The 20,919-nt window shown below is 47.4% G+C and overlaps 1 protein-coding gene, 1 long non-coding RNA gene and 1 pseudogene across 2 annotated transcripts in view; 2 read left to right on the top strand and 1 right to left on the bottom strand.

Moving 5' to 3' along the window:
* LOC149361772 (uncharacterized) overlaps window positions 1–20,919 on the top strand; it is a 232,558-nt gene that overhangs the window by 161,816 nt on the left and 49,823 nt on the right. The gene's annotated exons all lie outside the window — the stretch shown is intronic.
* LOC149361773 (cytochrome P450 2B11-like) overlaps window positions 1,813–20,919 on the bottom strand; it is a 38,093-nt gene continuing 18,986 nt past the window's right edge. The window contains exons 4-7 of the mRNA XM_089567467.1: window positions 11,902–12,010; window positions 11,457–11,715; window positions 8,912–9,102; window positions 1,813–2,171 (exon numbers count right to left, since the gene is read on the bottom strand). Of these exons, the coding sequence (XP_089423593.1) occupies window positions 1,981–2,171; window positions 8,912–9,102; window positions 11,457–11,715; window positions 11,902–12,010 (750 nt within the window). The 3' untranslated portion in view covers window positions 1,813–1,980. The remainder of the gene's footprint in view (window positions 2,172–8,911; window positions 9,103–11,456; window positions 11,716–11,901; window positions 12,011–20,919) is intronic.
* Window positions 5,489–7,734, top strand: LOC149361774 (uncharacterized; annotated as a pseudogene).

The following is a 20,919-nucleotide window of genomic DNA, read 5'->3' as shown; positions in this document are numbered from 1 at the left end:
TTCAACGTCCCAAAGCGTCTCAAACTACGAGGGATGCCGTATTCAAGGGCTCTCGAAATTATTTCAGCCCCCTGGTTTTTTTTTAACGTGTAGTGACATCGCACAGTACACGGGTCTCCTGCATTTGGCCCTCATTGAAATGCGATAGGCGCAGCCGGTATCAATCATCATCTTTCGGGTCAGGAGCCGAGTGACATAACCACTGAGTTACCGTGTAGCCTTACCCGAAAAAGATATCAAATAGAGCCAGTAGTCGAGCCGCAGGAAGAAGTACCACATGGAGAGGCGTGGCGAGCCCATCGATCTACATTAATGTCCAAAAAAAGAGCGGAGTTTCATATATTGCTCCACTTTCCCATTATTTTACACAGGGCATAGATGAGGATGATCTGTGGTCGATATAGCGTATAATTCAAAACATCCGGATTGAATATGTGATAATAACTGATTGTGAGCATGACGTATATTTCCTTGCGGGCGCAAACACCCCTGGCCATTGAATAAGCGGATAACTTTTGTTTCAGTGCCATTTATTTGCTTCTGTCGATGTCCGCATCACTCAGTAGTTGTCCCCCAGTGGTAGAAAGTTTTCAGGTTGAAAATTTACAGGACAAAATAGTCACCTTCGTTCTGCAGATCTATATGTGCGAGGCTTCGCTCTACAAGTTCCCATCGGCAGTTGTTCGGGGTGCTTTGGCACCTCGAAATAACTGGGTAGTCTTCACCTTACGTCTACCAGTCTTGTGTCGACGGGCCTTAATTTCGCAACCTAACTTCTATATAATCCTTTGATACGAAGTGACGGGCGCGTTCGTGCGCAGAAAGGCTAAAGGCACTCACCATAAACATTTGTCATTGAGGCAAGAAATATGTCGACACAAACCATTCTATAGCTTACGTCCAGAAATACAGTGGACATGAACGCGATCGTCAATAAACCTGGTTTAAAGGAAATAACTAAAATCGGAAACTTCATAAAAGCTGAAAAAAGCGCAAGAAGAAGAAAGAGGGTTTGAACAGACAGCTCTTGCGAGGTGAAAAAAAACGTTAAAACCCCAGCACGTCTTTCAGGCCTTCATGTTGTTATAGTGCGCTTCCCGTCGTTTTGCGCCCATTCGTCAGAATGAACAGGAAGAGTCAACCGAACGCGGTGGTACACAGTGGACCTAGGGTATCATTTATCGGGATTTAAGTGAGTCATGCCATCAAAGGCGCCGTAGGGGAGGCTCCATATAATTTCAGCCAATTTGGGTTCTTGCGTGTCTTGACATAGCGCAATAGACGAGCCTCAAGAATTTCGCCTCTATCTAAATACGACCGCCGAGGCCGGGATCGAACGTGTGTCTTTCGGGTCAGCTACCGAGCACGCTAAACACTTCACCACCGCTGCGGATCTGCATGTAAGGATACCGCCATTGGTGTATTACCTTAAATATTTTTTTCCACGCGGGGACATCAGACACATGGTCCAGTGCTAAACCACCTTCCCTAATCCCAAAGATTGTGTGCTTAGGGTGTAGTTGTGTGCGCCTTTGACGTCTCCAGTCAATTGCTGGGTCCAGTTACTTACCGTGAAATGCGCATTGCATTCTTTGCCCCTGATCATGAGCAGGCCAAACTATCCATTATCAGCCCTTTACCTCTAAGTTGACGATTACCACACAAAAATGACTGAAGACCAGGGTTGCAAAGCAGAGGCCGTTTGCTGCTCTACAAAAACAGCAAAAACAACAAAGAACACAGGCGTCAGTCAGGAACAGCGAGCCCTCGTAAAAATACTTTAATTGGATTAATAGCTGATCGAATAGTTCTCGTTGCTTAATGCACAGACGCAAATTAAGTTTCTGGCACGAGTTCGGTCAGCATATAAAAATCGCCCGAAAAGGAGCACCACAGAAAGGCAGCGGAGAGCTAAGAAACTAAAGCAATGAAAGAAAATAAAAGTGCTCGAGATAGCTATCGTAAAAAAAGGAATGGCTCTTAGGAATCAGTGCAGTTCCGGGGCAGGAATCGGAAGCGGACGTTCTGCAGTTTGTGTATTTGCAGCGCAGGATCCTCCCAGTCATATTGCAGTGGTTCATCCAGAACCACGCGGTACTTTTGCAGCACCAACGTGATAACCAAGAAAATGTGCATCATGGCGAATTTCTGTCCGGGACACGTTCTCCGGCCTGCACAAAATGGCGAAAATTAGCAGCGGGAGTACAAAGAAAAAGCGATAGCTATTAAAACGCAGAACATTACGCTTTATTGCAAATGTGAAAAAAGGGAGAAGACTCACTATATGAAATAGGTGAAATTATTAAGACCTCTCCCAGTTACCTATTATTAAACTGATTAGCCCATGTATCGCCCACCATACCGCTGCAAACATCATAATTTGATTGGCCCCCTTGAATCTCTCTCGCTCCTCTGCTACATTTACCGATATTTAAATGAGCCCAGTTATACAAAATTGGACCATCGGCTTTATCTTCTGCGCTCTACATGCCGTGTTCATAATCATTTCCCTTTCCTAGCTTTAGCAATGACTCTCCTAACTCGCGTTTGTTTCTTAACCCGCTCAGCTCTCCTCTGTAGCTACACATCAGACCATTTTGCCATCCATAGCTCTTTGCGCTCTCCGCAGTTTAATTGTCGCTGTGCTGCTGTTACATTACGGCCTAAAAAGTGATTTAATTTCACGCAGTTCACACATCAAAGAATAGAGATGAAAGAAGAGGAATGACCGCAGATGAATACATGTAACTGCGCAATAAACTATGAAACTGGGCCTAAAGGAACATTAAGGAATAGCCGCGAAATGCATTTTGTAGCAAATTATTTTGGAGTTGATGGAGTAGTGAGGGTGGGACATCTGAAAGGAGGGAAAGAAATTTTCACCAAAGTGCATTGTCATAATGCTGTACGAAAAAAACATCCCGTACAACTGCAGTTTTTTGTGCACATCATTTGGCGCAAAAATGAAGGATATATAAGTAAACAAAAATTTCTGGCATCTCCCAGTAGGAACACAAGACACGCGTGAGAAAAAAATGTCGACGATTACGTTAATTCCTAATGAGAAATTTCAGTGCAGCTGATCACCTGTTACAGCTTTTCCATAGATTGAGGCAAATAATTAGAGCAAAACGTGTATTAGCAATTACAAACTTGTTATTTTTCGCGCATATTCCTTCTTCCAGAAACACACCTTTAACAGTTCTTGACTGTCATGAAAAGAGCTTTGTGGTCAGAAAAATAGATGGATGCATGCTCGACTTGCTGCACCAATGCCTAGCTCTCCAAGAAACTCTCCACAAACAGTTCTTCATGGTTATGAAAGGAGCTTTTTGGTCACAGAAATATATGGATATATGCTCAACGTGCTGCATCAATGCCTGGTTCTCAAAGACGAGGTCTAGGCAACTATTTCGCCAAGTTTTCAGAGACCTGGGAGGAGTTACGAGCGAGAGGAACGGGATGTTCTCACGCATAAGTGTTAAGAAGTTCTCGTTTGTCTTTATATCTAAAGTAACCACTTACCCTGCCACCCTGGAACGTGGCAGGTAATGGTTTATCGCGACTGTTCGCTCACCGTTGTCAGCGTTACGCATGCATCCCACATCTCTGTCATCAACCCATGTACTTATAAGCGCGATACACTCATCCACTGACCCAGGTAGCCGTTTATGCGCACTTCCTTTACTTAAAAGGATTGGAGTGTACAACGTTGTCAATGCCAAAGGCAATGAACAAAATTAATGACGACGGCCTACGGCTTCAACGCCGCGTTTCTGGCTCAACTTTGTCAATGCCAACGCATCCAGCGCACATCTGTCACGACCCCCACGTAGCTTAAAGCACGACTGAAGCGTTCATTGTTCGAAGAGGGCAGTTATGCGCCTTTCCTCTGCTTTCAAAACTCCCGCTCCATTGGTTTCACAGCTTAAAGCGCGACTAAGGTATCCACTGCTGCTTAAAGCGGACAACGGCGACGGCGATGCCGCCAAACGAGTGAGAAAGAACTGTGCTCTAAAATTCACAACGGTTACGCTAATAGCTTAACGCAGCCTATTCTAGAGGAAAGGTCTTTGTGGCAGGGAGAGCACAGCCTTGTCTGCGTCATTGTTTGCAACGTTATATTTCCGGTTTGGGGCTACCTTATGGAATTAAGGGTTTTGGAATGACGTGAAGTGATCCATGGGGTGCAGCTTAGAGGATTCACTCGCGGTGTTCTACGGCCGCTCTAACCATAGCCAGGAATAACATGCCAGGGCCTGTCGACTGGCTTCAGCTGGTCAGCTGTTCCTGCGGCGTGGAGACGTAAGGGAGTTCATGGCGAGCAATGGGAAAGGATCGAGTAACAAGGATGTGATCGCAGGAAAAGCGTCCGCCGAAGCCGCGGCGTCAAAGGCTTCAGCAACAGCTATGCTGCTCTTATGCCTTTATTAGTTTGCACTACGCTGATGCCAGCGCTAGCTATTATAGACAGTACAGCTTATCTGGCGTCACTCGTAAGTAAGGAAGGAACGACGGTTTCTTCTGCCCTGTTTTTTTCAAAAACGCTAACGCACTCGCTTCACGACTGCGTTTTCACTTCGCCAATGTGGCTTCTTGCGGACATGCAACATTGTGAACTAACCCACGGCTAGCAGAAAAAACGCCATGTGGAGTCAGTAACCACAGCTGTATAAAGCGTTGGTTTCATTTAGGGGGTTTAACGTCCCATAGCAACTGAGGCTCTGAGGGACGCCGTAGTGAAGGGCTCCGAAAATTTAGACCACCTGCGGTTGCTTACGTGCTCTGACATCGCATAGTACACGGGCCTCTACAGAGCCGGTGCTTGTTTCGCGGCGGTGAGGGTCGATTTGACAGCTGTCATGTGAAGGTTCCTTACTCGCCTTCCCTTCGTCATTTTCGTGTGTTGTGCGCGTTTCGCTGCGTTCACGTGTGTTCGTGTTCACTCCTCACCGGAAGCCATCACTGCAGCTTCCTATAAGAACTTTTCTCTGTAGTATAAGCTGGTATCTCTGTCGTTTATTTCGGGTGCTCGCGTCCGTTGTTTACTTTAGCCGAGTTATTCCTCCCTCGTTTGTTTACCCCGAGAAAGCCTCAAATGCTGCCCCGCAAACGAACAGGTTCAATTTTCTTTGTGTCATTCGCATATCATGCAATATATATGTACAATGACTGAAACCCTGTGGCGAATATCTACGCTGTCTTTAATATAATCTGTAGAGGTCGCCGCTATTCATTTTTAAAGCTACCAGTTGGTGGCTTCCTCTCGGTGGTGTTTTCCTGTATAGTATATACGCCTACGGAAAAAAGAGGGGCGTCTTGTTTTGTTCGAGTGTCAGCTGCGTGCCTGCCGACTCTTCAACGCCTCCCGAGCGTCTCCTCGGATCGCGGGCCGTTACTCGGCCACACAGCATGGTGTCAGAAGTGCCTCCTACCCTAAGCCTCGGTACAGTCGCCGACCGAGACCAACATCGTTGACGGCAGCGCAATGGATAGCGAGCAGCCTAGCGAGCAGCCTAGTGTCAAACGGTTCGACCTCAACTTGCAGCATCCCGCGCCGTTTGACTTCCCAAATCAAGGATGCTAGCAGACGTGGAGAACCCGCTACGAGGACTGCGTCACAGTTTCCGGACTCAGCGAAGCGTCAGAGGACATACGGGTACGCTCCCTTCTGTACTGTATGTCTTCGAAAGCTCGTCCGCTTCTCGAGACGTTCTTTCTCAACGCTCCGTCGCTCGCTTCTTACGATGCAGTCATCACTCGCTTTGCCGCCCACTTTGATCACTTAGCGAACGAGTTGTATGAATCATCACGAGGAAAGCATTGACAGTTACTACGCCGAGCCCTGCCGGCTTGTCAAGCGTTGTAACTACCCGTCAGCCGAAGTGGAAGAGCGCCTAGTGCGTGACCGGTTCGTCGTTGGCCTGCGTGACGGTTGACTCTCAGAGACGCTGTGTCGGAACGAAGAATTGACCCTGAAGGATGCATGGACGCAGGCGCGTCAATCTGAAGACGCAGATAAAGAACTAAGGTTGTCTCAACTCGGCAGCGAACAGTCCCGTGAGCTTCATCTCGACGCCGCGAAAACCAGTAAGTCATCATGCCGTCGCCGCTTCGACGCGAGGTTCCGTGCCCCGCAACCAAAAGCTGAGCGCTCAGGTAAGCAGTCTCCGTGCGATTTTTGCGGCCGCGCTCCTCATTCGCGTCACGACTGTCCAGCTCGAAGCTCCGTCTGCAACATCTGCAGGAAAAAATGGCACTTTTCCGAAGTTTGCCGATCGCGGGAGACCAAAGAGGCCAAGCTCAGCTGCATTCAAATTCTTGCTGTCGGGACACCCGCCAAGGCAAAATTTGTTGATGTAACAGTTGATAGCTATACCGCGCCGTTCAAGGTCGACTCGGAGCGGAAGTGTCCGCGGTTCCAATCGACTTTCCCACACTACCAGCACTACTCGACAAGTGGAATCCTCGCTTATAGGCTCCTAATGCCAACCACTATGTGTTCTTGGCTCATATTCAGCGCATCTTCACTGGCAAGGAAAAACAAGCACTCAGCGCCTGTACGTAGTCCAGTCCCTCACCATACCTCTTCAAGGTCTGCCGGCATTAGAAGCTCTTGAAGTTTTTAGGTTTCTCGGTGAAATCGAAGGCACTGCAAGAACGCTGCACGCTGAACTCTTCCGTGGACTCGGCACATTAAAGGACGAGTACACCATACGCCTCAGACCAGACACTGTGCCCTTGTCGTTAAGTGTGCCCCGTAGGATTCCCAAACCACTATGCGAAATCACACGAAGTGAACTGGACAAACTGGAGAAGGCAGGCGTCATACGTCGAGTAGAAAAACCAACAGCCTGGTGCTCTGGGCTCGTCATTGTTCGAAAAAGTGACGGGTCCTATCGGCTTTTGTCGACTTGACTCAGTTGAACAGAGTGGTCCTGAGAGGACGCCATATTTTTCCAGCTGTCGAGCAAGTCCTTGGATTCCTGGGTGATTCTAAAGTCTTTTCGAAGCTAGATGCGACAGCAAGCTTCCATCAGGTAAAGCTGTCCCTTGAGTCCCAGGAGCTGACTACCTTCATCACCCCATTTGGCCGATACTGCTTTTGCCGGCTGCCGTTTTGCATCACTTCTGCTCCAGAGTATTTCCAAAAGCAGATGGCAAGAATTCTGGAGGGCCAAGAAGGGGTGGTGAACATGATTGACGATGTCTTAGTCTTTGGCCACACCCTCCAGGAACATGACTTCAGACTGGACAAAGTACTGTCCAGACTTAAAAAAGCTGGCATTACACTCAACCAGGAAAAGTGCCGTTTTGGTGTCTCTGAGGTACCCTTCCTTGGGGTCATAGTCTCTGCGGAAGGCATCAAGCCCGATTCGGGCAAGATCGAGGCGGTCAGAGCTTTGGAAGCTCCAAAGGACATTGCTTGGGTCAGAAGACAGCTGGGAATGGTGAACCACCTGGCCAGATTCTTGCCACACATCTCAGACGCCACAGCACCCATTCGTGCCCTCCTGAACAAGTCCGCTTGTTGGACCTGGCAGCAAGATCGAGAGGCAGCATTCGCTAGAGATAAGAAACTCTTGACAGCGGATCGCTGCATGGCCAAGTGCCATCCGTCATATGCCACAACCGTTTTCGCAGACGCAAGTTATTCCGGACTTGGTGCAGTCCTATTGCAGACACAGCCTTCAGGAGAGCGTCGCCCAGTTGCTTTTGCTTCAAGGTCAATGACTGAGACTGAGCAGCTGTACCGCCAGACGGAAAAGGAAGCTTTGGCTACAACATGGCCTATCCGGCGTTTAGACGAGTTTGTTCGGGGAATAACATTTGATGTCGAAACCAACCATCTGCCTCTTGTTTGACTCTTCGGCAAAATGCAGCTGGATGTGTTGCCCCCTCGAATACAGAGGCTGAGACTGAAGACAATGCAATACCAGTTCAAGATGTTACATATGCCTGGAAAGCTCCTAGCCACGGCAGATACCCTGTCTCGCATCTCTCAGGAATATCGCCTCCTGGACACTGTAGAACTATTTGCAACGCAACTAGTGTCTTGCTCATCGGAGGTCCTACCTCTAAACCTAAAAGAAGTACGTCATGCACAAGACTCGGACGGTGAGTGCAAAGCTCTCGTCGCTTTCTGTCAGCATGGGTGGCCACAGAAGTCTAAGGTGCCTTTTAATCTCACTATGTTTGCCTCAGTGGGAAACAAACTTTCTGTCTGCGAAGGTCTTCTGCTGAAAGGTACCTGTATAGTTACGCCGTCTGCACTTCGGCCAGCAGTACTGAGGCTGTTGCATGAAGGACACCAAGGTATCAACAGGAGCAAGGCTTTAGCTCGTGAGTCAGTTTGGTAGCCTCGCATATCGGTAGACATCACCTGTCTAGTCACCAATTGTGAAAAATGTGCTTCCACTCGAGTCAACCGGGCCGAACCTTGGATTCTCACAAGTCCGCCTGGAGGTCCTTAGGAACAGCTTGTCCTGGACTTGTTCCACTTTAAGGGTCAAACGTTTATCCTTGTGGTTGACTACTACTCGAGGTTCCCAGAGATAGTTGGTTTGAGGAGTACATCAGCTCAATAAGTCATAGATGTCCTCAAGAGCATGTCCGTTACTCGATGTTGTGTGGCCGAGTAACGGCCACACAACATAATCCTATGGTTCTCTACAGTGAAGACGTGAAATATTAGCGCTTTCATATGTTTGCCTGACTAAAAGTAGTAAAATTGTCATTGTCAAACAATAGTCACACACGTCACATAGACAGAAGAAATATTTTTCCTCTAAATTAATAAGCTGTTTAAGGATGTGGGACAATGTTCAAGCTATTATTTTACAATCACATTCAAGCAACTGGAACTGATCGTTTTGCACGAAGAAGCAGCTGGAACGTCATCGGTACCTACCTATTGAGAAAGGAATGAAGTTCTGTGGTTTTCTGGGCACCAAAGATTCATCGTTGTTGAAATATCGACTCGGGTCAAACCTTTGCGGCTCATTCCAGTGTGATGGATCATTAAGCACGGCCCACAGGTTGAAAAAAATGACCGTCCCCTTGGGAATAAAGAAGCCGTCTACTACAAGGTCCTTGCTGGCCCTGCGAACAATAAGAGCGGAGAGATAAAGATAATGAAGATTTTATTCCCCAAACTAGAATTACAAAAAGAATGACATGAATGTCCTCTTGAGCCAAACCAGAGTGACGGATGTGGAATGAGACCAGAGCTCTGGAATAGAACTCCTTCGAATAGAATCTGACAGGCAAGGAGAAGCCAAACATCTACATATAGGAAGTTTTAGTCAAAAACAACACAGCACCGTACCAAGATCGACTTATGCAGGCTTTATTCTAGTTCATTTTACTTTTGTTATCATTATCATATTACATATTCGTTGAAAAATGAGTGAGTCTTGAATTTTGCTTGACGCTATCTCACACTAAACCGGCACATGTCTTTCACAATAACCATTTACACAAGGCACATTTGTTATAAATCGAAATGAATATGCATAGCTTATAAAAATAAAACTCGACACTAGTTATCATAAAATAAAGAAATAGCAGCTATATTAATAATGTTTGTATGAAGAACATTCCTATGTGTCATTAAGTTTAAATTTTTATTGAGTAATAACTCTTCAGGAACATGTTGCTGAGAAAGCACCTTTGATCGCTCGCATCAGTTTTTTTTTCACCAGACATTTATTAGAAACTATTTCTAATATACTGTAATTTCAAACATTACTAAGTGACAATGCCGATCTGTAAAAAGTACCACCAATTATCGCTCACTACTCCTTTGTATCTTGAGTCTTTTTTTAGCGAAGATCCGGAATTTCTCACATCGCAATAATCATTGGCAAACTTCATCGGTTTTGTAATTTTCGACTTTCGCTTAGGCCCATGTGCTATTATAAATTAAGAACTCACGAACGCCAAGGCTGTTATTTATGTGCCCTAAAATCTTTCGCTCTAGCAGTAAACGGTAGCTGAAAGTGCGCAGTGGGAAAACCTTCGTGAAAACAATCGTACCGCGCACTCGTGATGAATGCAATAAAACTCTTAATTACCATGAACGTCTCTCTGCCCTAAATAGGCGCACAGCTGAAACGATTCAGGACTTCATTTGCTTATTCATTCGCCGTAGAAATAGGGGTGCTCAATTTTCTGGTTAATATTTGGGGAAGAGTGATTACAGTACAAAATTCGAAAGAACAAGAAAAAGGCACAATCCAATAGATTAGATATACCATGGCCGTTAAAACAGCATACATGACCCGGCAAGCATGTACGTAGGTTAGGGAAGTTCAGTAAATCTTCCCGGCCCTAACAACTTGGGGCACGTCGGCGATGCGCCTCTCAATCCCCGCCACGATCAACTGCAAGCCATGTTAATTGCCGTAGAGAAATGGCAGTAAAACAAGTTCCGTTATTTATGCATCCAACGCTGACAGCCATAGACCACACAAAAAACTTTTTGTGCCGGTTACAATCTTACATGTCTTATTAAGGCAGCCTTTAGAATCTGTGACAGACTACAATTAGCGCCATCAAAAAATTATCACCGAGGCGTTAAATATTTAAGGAGAAATCCACAAGTGTTTCTTATGTAAGCATCATCGCAAAGTCTTGTTTTGTGCAATGAACACGTTTCTTCCTCTTTTAGATGCCCCGATTCTGACGAAGGTAAAAATTCTATTCGACCATGAATACAGTGGTGAAAGCGTTTCTCAGAAAAAGAATTTTCAAAAACAATGGCAATTATAACCAACAAGATTGCTGCTTCTCTGGACCAGATCTAATGTTTGATCCGCCAAAACCACAGCCATTATGGAGTTATTCGATTCGGAATGTGGATGGGAGGAGAGGTATCAATGCAGGAAATGTTAAAAGCTGAGAATTTCAACGCTGAAATTTATTCTTTTGTTTTAGTTGTCTAGCGGCTCAGTTCCTTTTGATTTTGGCCAAACAAATGCAGCGTCGCGACCAGTAGAAGCACTGATCTGTTCCCTTCCCTGTAAAGCATTGCAATACCAAATGGCGGCGCTGCGCAGTAGGAAACCTGCGGAATCCGCGATGCGCCGAGTCAAGCGGAAGCGCGATTCGCTCACAATATTCGAAAATCAATCAGAAAAAAAAAATAGGCGGTCTTCAGTTTCTCCTGCACACTTCATTCTAATGTTTAGTTACGCGGCCGACAAAAATTCAAGTATCGCAAAAACAATAAACTGAAAAATTGAAGACTGTGGCCTGAAGCACAATTTGCCGCATCACTCCTCAGGAAAGAAATTGAGCAATCACTAAGAGAGCGCGGTTAGTATAACGGCACTTGGAAATTAGCTTTCGTTCCCTTGTCAGAGCGATGGTCTACGAAGTCCCTTGCGAGAGTGATAGTCAGACAGGTACGGTGCACCTGACGTCTTTTTCTGTACAGCTGGATGTAGACTTACTGTCTCGCGCCTCCTAGATCGGCTGTAGGCTTCCAGCGTTCCATTTCCCAGATGCACGCCAGAGTGAATGGCATTTGCTTTCGGTCCTCCCACGTTGGAGATCTATGCTGACCGACTGCAGCATCGATTTCTCTCTGAACGGTAGACTGTATGGTGTCCTGGTAAACAGCGAAGTTCAGAAAGTGTAACTGCAGCTTGCCAGCAGTTGTGAACATGCCACCCAAACTGAAGCTTTTTACGTTGCCGACGAGGAAGCGGTCTGCAAGGATTAGGTAACCAAGAGGTCAGTCCACCCTCCAGCGAGCTAGCTTCTCCTGCAGTCAGCCATTTATTTCAATTGGGTTAAGCAACGTGGAAGTCAAATTGACGACTAATCTTGCCAGTCACCTTTAACACCCAAATAGAGAAGAATTAATTTTGTATAGTAGAATGCTCTGCAACTCACGTTGGAACAATGCATGCTTCTCGTTATTTGCCTTCTCAGTCATCCTCATATAAGAGTCAATGAAGTCCTTTTCTTTATCTTCCTTCTGTTTCTGAATAGAAACTTCCATCTGTTGTCTTGAGAGAGAACCGTGTGTAAGTATTGCGTTGCTGCAAGAATTATCTCTTCATATCATTGAACGAGTGCATGCCTGTGTAATTCAATCGTTGAAAAAGTATAATTCTCCTCGGAGATGCGGGATATAGGAGCAAGAAATCTGCTGAGCGGAAATTATGTGTTTTGAGACACGAATAGGCGATTGTAGCATTTTAAAACTTGGCTAATTTTCGCAGGGTTGCCTTCACCTAAGTGTGGGTGTAATTTTTCTGTTACCTGAAACAGCCGCGGCAAGTCCTTTCCACATGTCTTTTTTTTTCACTTTAAAGCTTCATTCGGGATGTATTTTTCAGACGGCATTGAATACAAAGTGTTATCAAGACGGGCTATCATTATTTTCTGGGGACAATAAAATATGCGCACTTTGATCGAGGTGCGCATGTAGCCTTAATATTAGAATGAGTTTCGGTGAAGAATACTGCCTGAAGGAAGTTGCTTTGATACGAACCTTACGCCGTACGCTTTTCTGTCTCCGGTATTCCGCAAAAACACTACTTTTTTTTTGCTTATTGTGACCTGGAATAAAAGTTTGATTTCAAAGCTTTTATTGCTCAGCGCACGGAACGCAAATAGCGAAGTTTTCCATCGTAGATCTGGAGTATTGAGATTCAATGCACAGGGACAGGTTTAACGTTACAAATTTTCATTTGGTGTTGATGGAGCGGCAGAAACTGATCAGAAGGGTCCATAAGCGCAATCACTAGGTGCTAGAAATTTAAATCTGCTAATATCAACACTTTCCTACTGAAACTTCGCATATGTGAATTATTCCACTGGTTATTTCTTCATGATCATAATCGGACCACGGAAATATAAATTGCGCTGTCGTATGGCTGCACTATAGAAAAAGCGGTCGGTAATTCTGGCGATGTTTAGCCGCCGGTGCCCATGGCTGCAAGGCTTAGGTGTCGTCCATTTTTACAAAAGCAGGCACAAACCAGTTCCATGAGAGCTTCGGGAAATAGCGGGAGGTTGGATGCTTAGATTGTAAACATGTAGAATTCATGTGCAGCTCTGGACAGCCTCCCGTATCTAGTGAATGGGAAGACCTTAAGAAGACGGAACAGAAATTGCGGGCAAAAAGTGAAGTGTGGTCCATCGAACTGCACGCTGCCCGTCTTCCTGAGCAGACCGGTCATCTGTTGCAGGGCTAAAGAGTCGTCTGCGATCCTTGAGCCGTAGAAAAGAGACGCTAAGTCGCAGGCGACGTAGTCCTGAAGTGGCCTCTGCAGAGACAAAGGCTGGCTGTCAGCCTCGCTAATCCAGCGTTCCAAGAGGTGGAACTGCTTCTGAAAAAGAGAGGAGCAAAGGCTTCAGTCTGTGTCAATACTACCACAAACACATCTTTTACGGATATACTGCGATATCTATCCTACAACTCCTATTCAGTGTTCAGCAGCATCACAGAGCTTAGGCATCACGCCGTCTCATCCTCAGGTTGACGTCCTCCTCGCCTCGTTGGCAAAGTCGATGTGGCAACGTTGTTTACTGGTGTCTGAGCAACGTAGACAGGATGACAGACGTCCGCAGTCAGAAGCTCGCGTAATAAAATCGAAGCCCATCTTAATGAACACGTTTCCATACACCCTGTACTCCAATTGCTGTTGCTACAAATATTTTCAACTCGCACACTATAAAATGTGTCCCTTATGCAAGTAGCCTAAGAATGAACAATACAAGTAGCGCTGCATTCAGAATGCACCTGGAGTGCGGCACCGCAGAAAGAAAGCCAGGATAGGAACAATTTCTGCACTGGAATGAGGCAGATAACTTTGAGTTTGCCTGGCTAGGTCTGTCGAGGCCAAGAAAGCCATCCCCGTAGGCCGGGCTGCCAGCGTCATGGGCCTCCGGGACATGAACGTTTGAGTGCAGTGGGGCCGTGCGGGGGCCCAAGGTCCTACGTTACCCAAACTCCTCATTTTCAAATAAAGTTTTCACCACCACCACACTAACCTTGACCTTATTACAACCACTGACGCTTTTTTTTTAGATTTCGAGAAAGCCTTCGACTAAGTATAGCATCGTCACCTGCTACTTAAACTGTCATGCCTTAATTTAGACCCTTGTGTGCTCACCTGGATCAGCAGTTTTCTAACCAATCGTCTCCAATCTGTTGTCGCCAACTCCCATTCATCCGCTCTCTCCCATGTCCGGTCAGGTGTTCCTCAAGGTACAGTTTTAGGCCCCCTTTGTTATGTCTCGCCTTCGTCGTGAGGAAGACAACGGCATGACTGCAGCAGAACGCCGACTAACCCCGAGACGCGCGTTGGGTGAGCGCCTGGATTGCCACGGAAGCCGCGTCCGTCTGCCCGGTTGAGCGAGCGTTTCCCCTACACCGAGTGTGAACGCGCGTTCGAAATGCGCGGGAACGCCGCTCGAGGACATTCCGGCGTCTGTGCGATGGCATCGTTCTCCCTCTCCCAGCGCGTGACGGCGGTGTGATCCCTCGGGAGTGAGTGAGTGCGTGTGTGTTTGTGATTGGTGCCAGTGAGAACTTCCTTCCCCTGCAGGCCCGGCCCCCATCTAGGGACCCTAGGGAAAGGGAACTCTCTAAAAAAACCTCGGCAGCGGCACGGCCGGGGGGCTCTTTTTCATCGAACGGTCTTCTCATGAGCTGTCGTCATGCAGCGTTCCTGCAGCTCACTTGTAAATAGTGTAAATTTTGTACAAAGTCCTCTCTAATTGTCTTTTCCCGCAGCCTCTTCTCCGACGTCCCTCATTCCCTCTCCGGCACACGACCATGCTACCTCATATTTAACAAACTGGTGGCAGCGGTGGGATGCTGCTACCTCATCTTTAACAAACTGATTGGCAGCGGTGGGAAGCGAAACATCGGACACCAGCGGAGAGTTGTGGACAACGGGAGGCTGAGCAGCAGAACGGCGAGTCGGGGGCAGTGCAACGAGCCCTGTGTGTTGACTGGTTGCCTGCAGCGGAACGACTGCGCTGGATTCTTGGCTGCGAGGTTTGGTGAGTGCGGAACTTTCTTCGGCTGAGTTTTGCCAGGCTTTTGTTAGGGTCAGAAACAGAGCTGGTAATTGGGTTGTCGTTGCTGCTGGGTTAGTTGCAACAAGACAATAGCGGGAAGTAGAAAAGGCAGCTATCGGAGCAGCCATGGATTTGAAGACGCTGCGCAAACCAAAGTTACTGGAGCTTGCGAAAGAGTTGGGTCTGGAGGTATCAAACAAACTCAGAAAACCAGAACTGCCGAAGGCTATTCTTGCGTTAGAGGCTGAAGATGACGTGCTTGCGGAATGCCTTGAGACCATTGAGGAGAGGGTATTGGCAAAAAGAGAACAAGAGGAACTTGAACGTAAAGAAAAACAAGAGAACGAGGAACTAGAACGTAGAGAGCAGCGGGAACAGGAACGCGAAAGAAAGCTGCGGGAACAGGAACGCGAAAGAGAGCTGCGGGAACATGAATAAGAGAGAGAGATGCGGGAACTCACGCGTGAACTTCACGCGATCAGAAGTATGAGAACGCGATCTCCCTTAGTGTTTTCAGATAAGACGAAAATTTCAGAACTTTTCTATTCTTTCTCCATGATCATAAATTTTTTTTTCGAAGGCTATTCTTGCGTTAGAGGCTGAAGTTGACGTGCTTGCGGAATGCCTTGAGACCATTGAGGAGAGGGTATTGGCAAAAAGAGAACAAGAGGAACTTGAACGTAAAGAAAAACAAGAGAAAGAGAAACTAGAACGTAGAGAGCAGCGGGAACAGGAACGCGAAAGAAAGCTGCGGGAACAGGAACGCGAAAGAGAGCTGCGGGAGCAGGAATAAGAGAGAGAGATGCGGGAACTCACGCGTGAACTTAACGCGATCAGAAGTATGAGAACGCGATCTCGCTTAAGTGTTTTCAGAAAAGACGAAAATTTCAGAACTTTTCTGGAAAATTTTGAGAGAATTTGCATGGAGGAGCAGCTAGACCAGAGTTATTGGCCAATTGTGTTGATGGGATTTCTCCCATGTGAACCCAGAAATGTCTGGGCGAGGTTGTCTGACGAGGATGCCCACAACTATACGATAACTAAAAGTGCGCTCCTCCGATACTTTCGAATTCCCGCGGAGGCAGATTTCGAAAGCCAAATTGACGGTGGTAAGCTACACCGCGAGAGCGTCAGGGACCGAGTTAGAAGCTCCGCTCAGTCGCCGGATGACACGAGTGCTGTTCAGAAGTGGCGGCATAGGACAGGTTTGGTCCAGGAAAGAAAGGCCACTTCGGCATTGAGGGCCGATGAGTTCGGTCGAAAAGCTAGCGAAGAGTGCAGATCCACAAGCCGTGAGGGCTCGGGGGATAATGTAGGCACTAAGGCTAGCAATGAGGAAGAGTGCCGATCGACAATCCGTGAGGGCTCGGGGGATAATGTAGGCACTGCTAGAAATTAGGAGAGGGGCAATGCGTTGGTTTTGAGCCCAGAGAAGCATGCACTTTCCGCGAAGGAGGCTGATTGCTGCGATCGAGAAGGTAGTAACCAGGACAATAACGCTACGTTAGCCGAACAGCGTCGCATAGTTCAAGTTCCGGGCAAGAGCGTTCGGGTAGTAGGATCGAATAGCAAGCCTCAGGAGAGCAAGTGATGCTCAGCAGGAGGTAAAGTGCTGTCGGGACAGCTGGCTACTGCGACCTGCGGTGACTCACCGAAAGCACGAGCCCATAATTTGAACTTAAGGGTGAAATACGGCTCGGTGCTGCGTCAGAGAGAAGATGCGGAGGGTGAGGACACCGCGAGAAAGGGAGGCGCGCAGGGCCGTTCTGCAAAGGCAGTTTTAGGAAAGCGGCCGCGCTCAGAGAGAGCCAAGCCAAGGGGTAGACCGCAGAAAAAGGACGAAGGACGGGCCCAAAACATTGTAGGGGTTAAGGCCGGTCAACAACGAAATCGTCGGATACAGCCACCGCGGCACTCCAGATGCGACAGGTACCGCATTAGGGCCAGACTGGCTAGGCGTATAGAGACAGCGCGAAAGCCAGCTGACCTATTGCGGCGACCGACGCTGCGGTAGCAGGACGCGTAAAACTCCTAGCGGGTCACAGAGAAGCCCGCACAGCTATCGTACGAAAGAACGCCGCAGAACGCGCTCCAGACGAAGGACATTGCAGAATCAAGAAAAGAGTTCTCGTAGGCGTTTCCTTCATGCGCGACCGTCAACCCCTCGCTTTCAACTGTTCAGACGCTGCTCGGGTGTTGATGACGCGCGGCCGGGGTGCGGAACAAATCGTAGTTGCATGGCGTCTGGGGCACGCAGGTGTCGAAGAGCAGTTGAATTCTGTCGATTGTCGGCTGCTAAAGCCACTGTTGGTGTGCGTCCGCGCAGGGTGCGGTTGAAGAATGGGCGACCCCTTTGAGCCGCGGCGCGGCTCGTTAGCAGCGGATTCCGAGGATGTCTCTGCTGTTTGCTTTTGCTTTTTTTGAGCGATTCCGGCAGAAAAAAAGTTTAGCCGAGAATGAAGGGGAAACAAGCGCGTTCGTAATTGTCGGGGTAATACGAATCGGAATACATCACAAAAAGGGGAGTCTCAAAGGTAATGCCGATAGCTTAAGTTGAGGTCCCTAATGCAAGAGTGAGCATCATAGTTGCATTGCTGGTGGATTTTTTCCTGATATAGGATTTTGAACCTATTGGTTTTGTTTATTGTTTTAAATTGAGATGCGCTGTCTTGTGTAATGTGCAAATTTGTGGACACTTCCTAATTGCTGCTGGACCACTCCCAGGGATTAATTGACTTTGCAAGAGGGAAAGAGCCTGGCATTGCTTAGTGAGGATTGTGTCGTGCTTGCTGACTGAGCGGTTGGGTTTTCGGCGAGGTTCTAACGCTAGCGGAGCACGAGTCACTTTGCAGTGCCCTTGGTGAACCTGCACGTGCAAAGGAAGCCTTCGGGGTGCGCTGAGCTCCAGAACCGCCGAGAGACAACCGACTCCGGTTGAGACCAGCCTAAAGCGACATCCCTCCGGACAGCGGATGCTGTCCCCTGTCCATCGGGATCTCTTTCCCCGGCGGGGCAGTCTGTTACGTCTCTCCTTCGACGTGGAGAAGACAACGGCATGGCTGCCGCAGAACGCCGACTAAACCCGAGACGCGCGTTGGGTGAGCGCCTGGATTGCCACGGAAGCCGCGTCCGTCTGCCCTGTTGAGCGAGCGTTTCCCCTACACCGAGTGTGAACGCGTGTTCGAAATGCGCGGGAACGCCGCTCGAGGACATTCCGGCGTCTGTGCGATGGCATCGTTCTCCCTCTCCCAGCGCGTGACGGCGGTTTGATCCCTCGGGAGTGAGTGAGTGCGTGTGTGTTTGTGATTGGTGCCAGTGAGAACTTCCTTCCCCTGCAGGCCCGGCCCCCATCTAGAGACCCTAGGGAAAGGGAACTCTCTAAAAAAACCTCGGCAGCGGCACGGCCGGGGTGATCTTTTTCATCGAACGGTCTCCTCATGAGCTGTCGTCATGCAGCTTTCCTGCAGCTCACTTGTAAATAGTGTAAATTTTGTATAAAGTCCTCTCTCATTGTCTTTTCCCGCAGCCTCGTCTCCGACGTCCCTCATTCCCTCTCCGGCACACGACCATGCTACCTCGTATTTAACACCTTCTTTTCCTAATTTATATTAATGACCTGCGAAACAACATGTCATCTAGCATACGAGTGTTCGCCGACGATTGTGTGATATACCGCTCCATAAATAACCTATCAGATGTTACCCTCCTACAGAATGGCCTCGTCAAAGTGCAGGAGTGGTGCGACACCTGGCTCATGCAACTAAATGTCAATAAAACCTTTTTAGTCTCTCTTCACTGCTGACGTACCTACTCACCTCCCAACTACCTCCTTCACGGTTGTCCCATAACTCAAACCGACACTTTTAAGTACCTAGGTGTCCATATCTCCAGTGACCTATCCTGGCACAGTGATATTACTAATATAGCTAACTAAGCCAATCGCGTCCTTGGCTACTTACGGCGTAACACTTCCTTAGCACCCCCTTCCGTCAAACTAATTGCCTATATTTCACTTGTTCGACCTAAAATAGAGTACGCAAGTTCTATATTCGATCCTCACCAAACCAACCTGTCGAATTTACTGGAATCTGTTCAAAATCGCTCCTCATAATTCATTCTTTCAGAGTACTCATATCGCGCTAGTGTAACTCGACTAAAATTTCTACTTGAACTTCGTACCCTAGCATCCCGTCGTCACATAGCTGGCCTTTCTCTTTATCATGCGTTTTTTCACAGCTTGCCACCGAACAACGCACTTATCCGCCCAGCCCATCGTTTATCCAGTCACAGCCATCCCAGAGCAATCTACCCCCAGCGCGCCAACACCACAACATTCCAAAAATCATTTTTTCTCCGTACTGCCCCGGACTGGAACGACTTTCCCGGCTATATCGCTTAACTTCAATATCGTTATCAATTCAAGACTGCCATCGAAAAAAATTTTTTTTTTCATAACTGCCGTACTCTCCGCCCATCCCTCATGTAATACCCCTTAAATGGGGCCTTTTAGGACCTAATAAATAGAATAGATGAAATTAAATGAAGCAAACAGACGGCTAGCGCTGTAACACTGTTTCATTGGAAGTATTGCACTCTTTTAAAGTCAGCACAATTTAATGCCTCAACATTGCCAGCTCTCGGTAGCAAGTATTACTCGAACATTTTTGCACTCGAATGAGGCAGATAACTTTGAGTTTGCCTTGCGAGGTCTGTTGATGCATAGGCTTCTCTTAGTCGTTTTTTTTTTTTTTGCGTGCCTGCCGCTACAAGTTGTTTTTTTTGTTCCTCGTTCATTTACGCTGCGGACTCCCGCGGTGGACCTTCAGTCTCTATAGCTTCCGGCTGCTATACATGAGGAGCAATAAACGCTTTAGGCATTCCCGGGCAGAAAAACAACCCCAATTTATTAAGCCTAGTTTGGAAGTGCCCGCTACGACGTTCATTGTAGCCAGCACTCTACTTGGACACGTTTAATTATGCGCGAAATTACCAACAACTAGACTTTTGGGTGGAAAGGTGCGGAGAAGGTCAAGAAGTAATTTCACTCAAGTTGCTAGTAAAAACAGTGGGAATATTTTTCATACTTTTCGTAGGCAACACGCGCTGTGGATCAAGCTTACACCGTGCCCTGTGCATGCTTTGTCCCCTACCGCGCGCCGGCAAAAGGTACGTGGGAGATGATTGCTGGCGTTGTAGTCGAAATCTAGAAGCACGTTTTGGCGGGGGGCTAGTTGGTTAAGCATCTTGAATAAACACCGCGAACGACGACAAGCACAAGAGACAAGGAAACATACTACACAGCGCTGACTAACAACTGAGGGTTTACTGCTGATCATACAAGCATAAATACATAGATGTCTGCAGTGTGAAAAGATATACAAAGGCAAAAAAACATAAATGTGACAACAGCAACAGAAGCACGCTAGAAATCAGCAGAGATTATCAGCCCCCAGGAGTGACAGCTCTTTTTGCAGTTGTGTTAGTGAAGGAGTGCTGATACATGCATTTCCTTGCTTCAATATGTTGTAGGCCTCGATAATTTCCGTTGCAATTATTTTCCATTTTTTTGCAATGGCTGTAGTTTCACGATATAGCAGTACGCACTGTTTTTTCTCTTTCTTCGCTCATTCACAATCTAGGCAATGAATGCCGAGGTGACCGGAAATTACTTTAGCGACTTTATAGCTGCGTTCGCTCAGCCTTTTATTAATTAACGAAAGCGAAGAAACAGGTGCCTTGAGAGCAGGAAAGGATGCGCATGCGCGTCATGATCGAAGGCGAGCTTCGCGAGAAGCTACGGTGACGGTCCTACGTCCTCGCACTCATGGTCAGCTCTTTCGTTGCGATTAGTTCTTACTCGTAGTTATCGTGAAT

This window comes from Amblyomma mixtum, chromosome 2, assembly GCF_055824585.1.
Source record: "Amblyomma mixtum isolate Tamu chromosome 2, ASM5582458v1, whole genome shotgun sequence".
Lineage (NCBI taxonomy): Eukaryota > Metazoa > Arthropoda > Arachnida > Ixodida > Ixodidae > Amblyomma > Amblyomma mixtum.
This window is presented reverse-complemented; position numbering and strand designations above follow the sequence as displayed.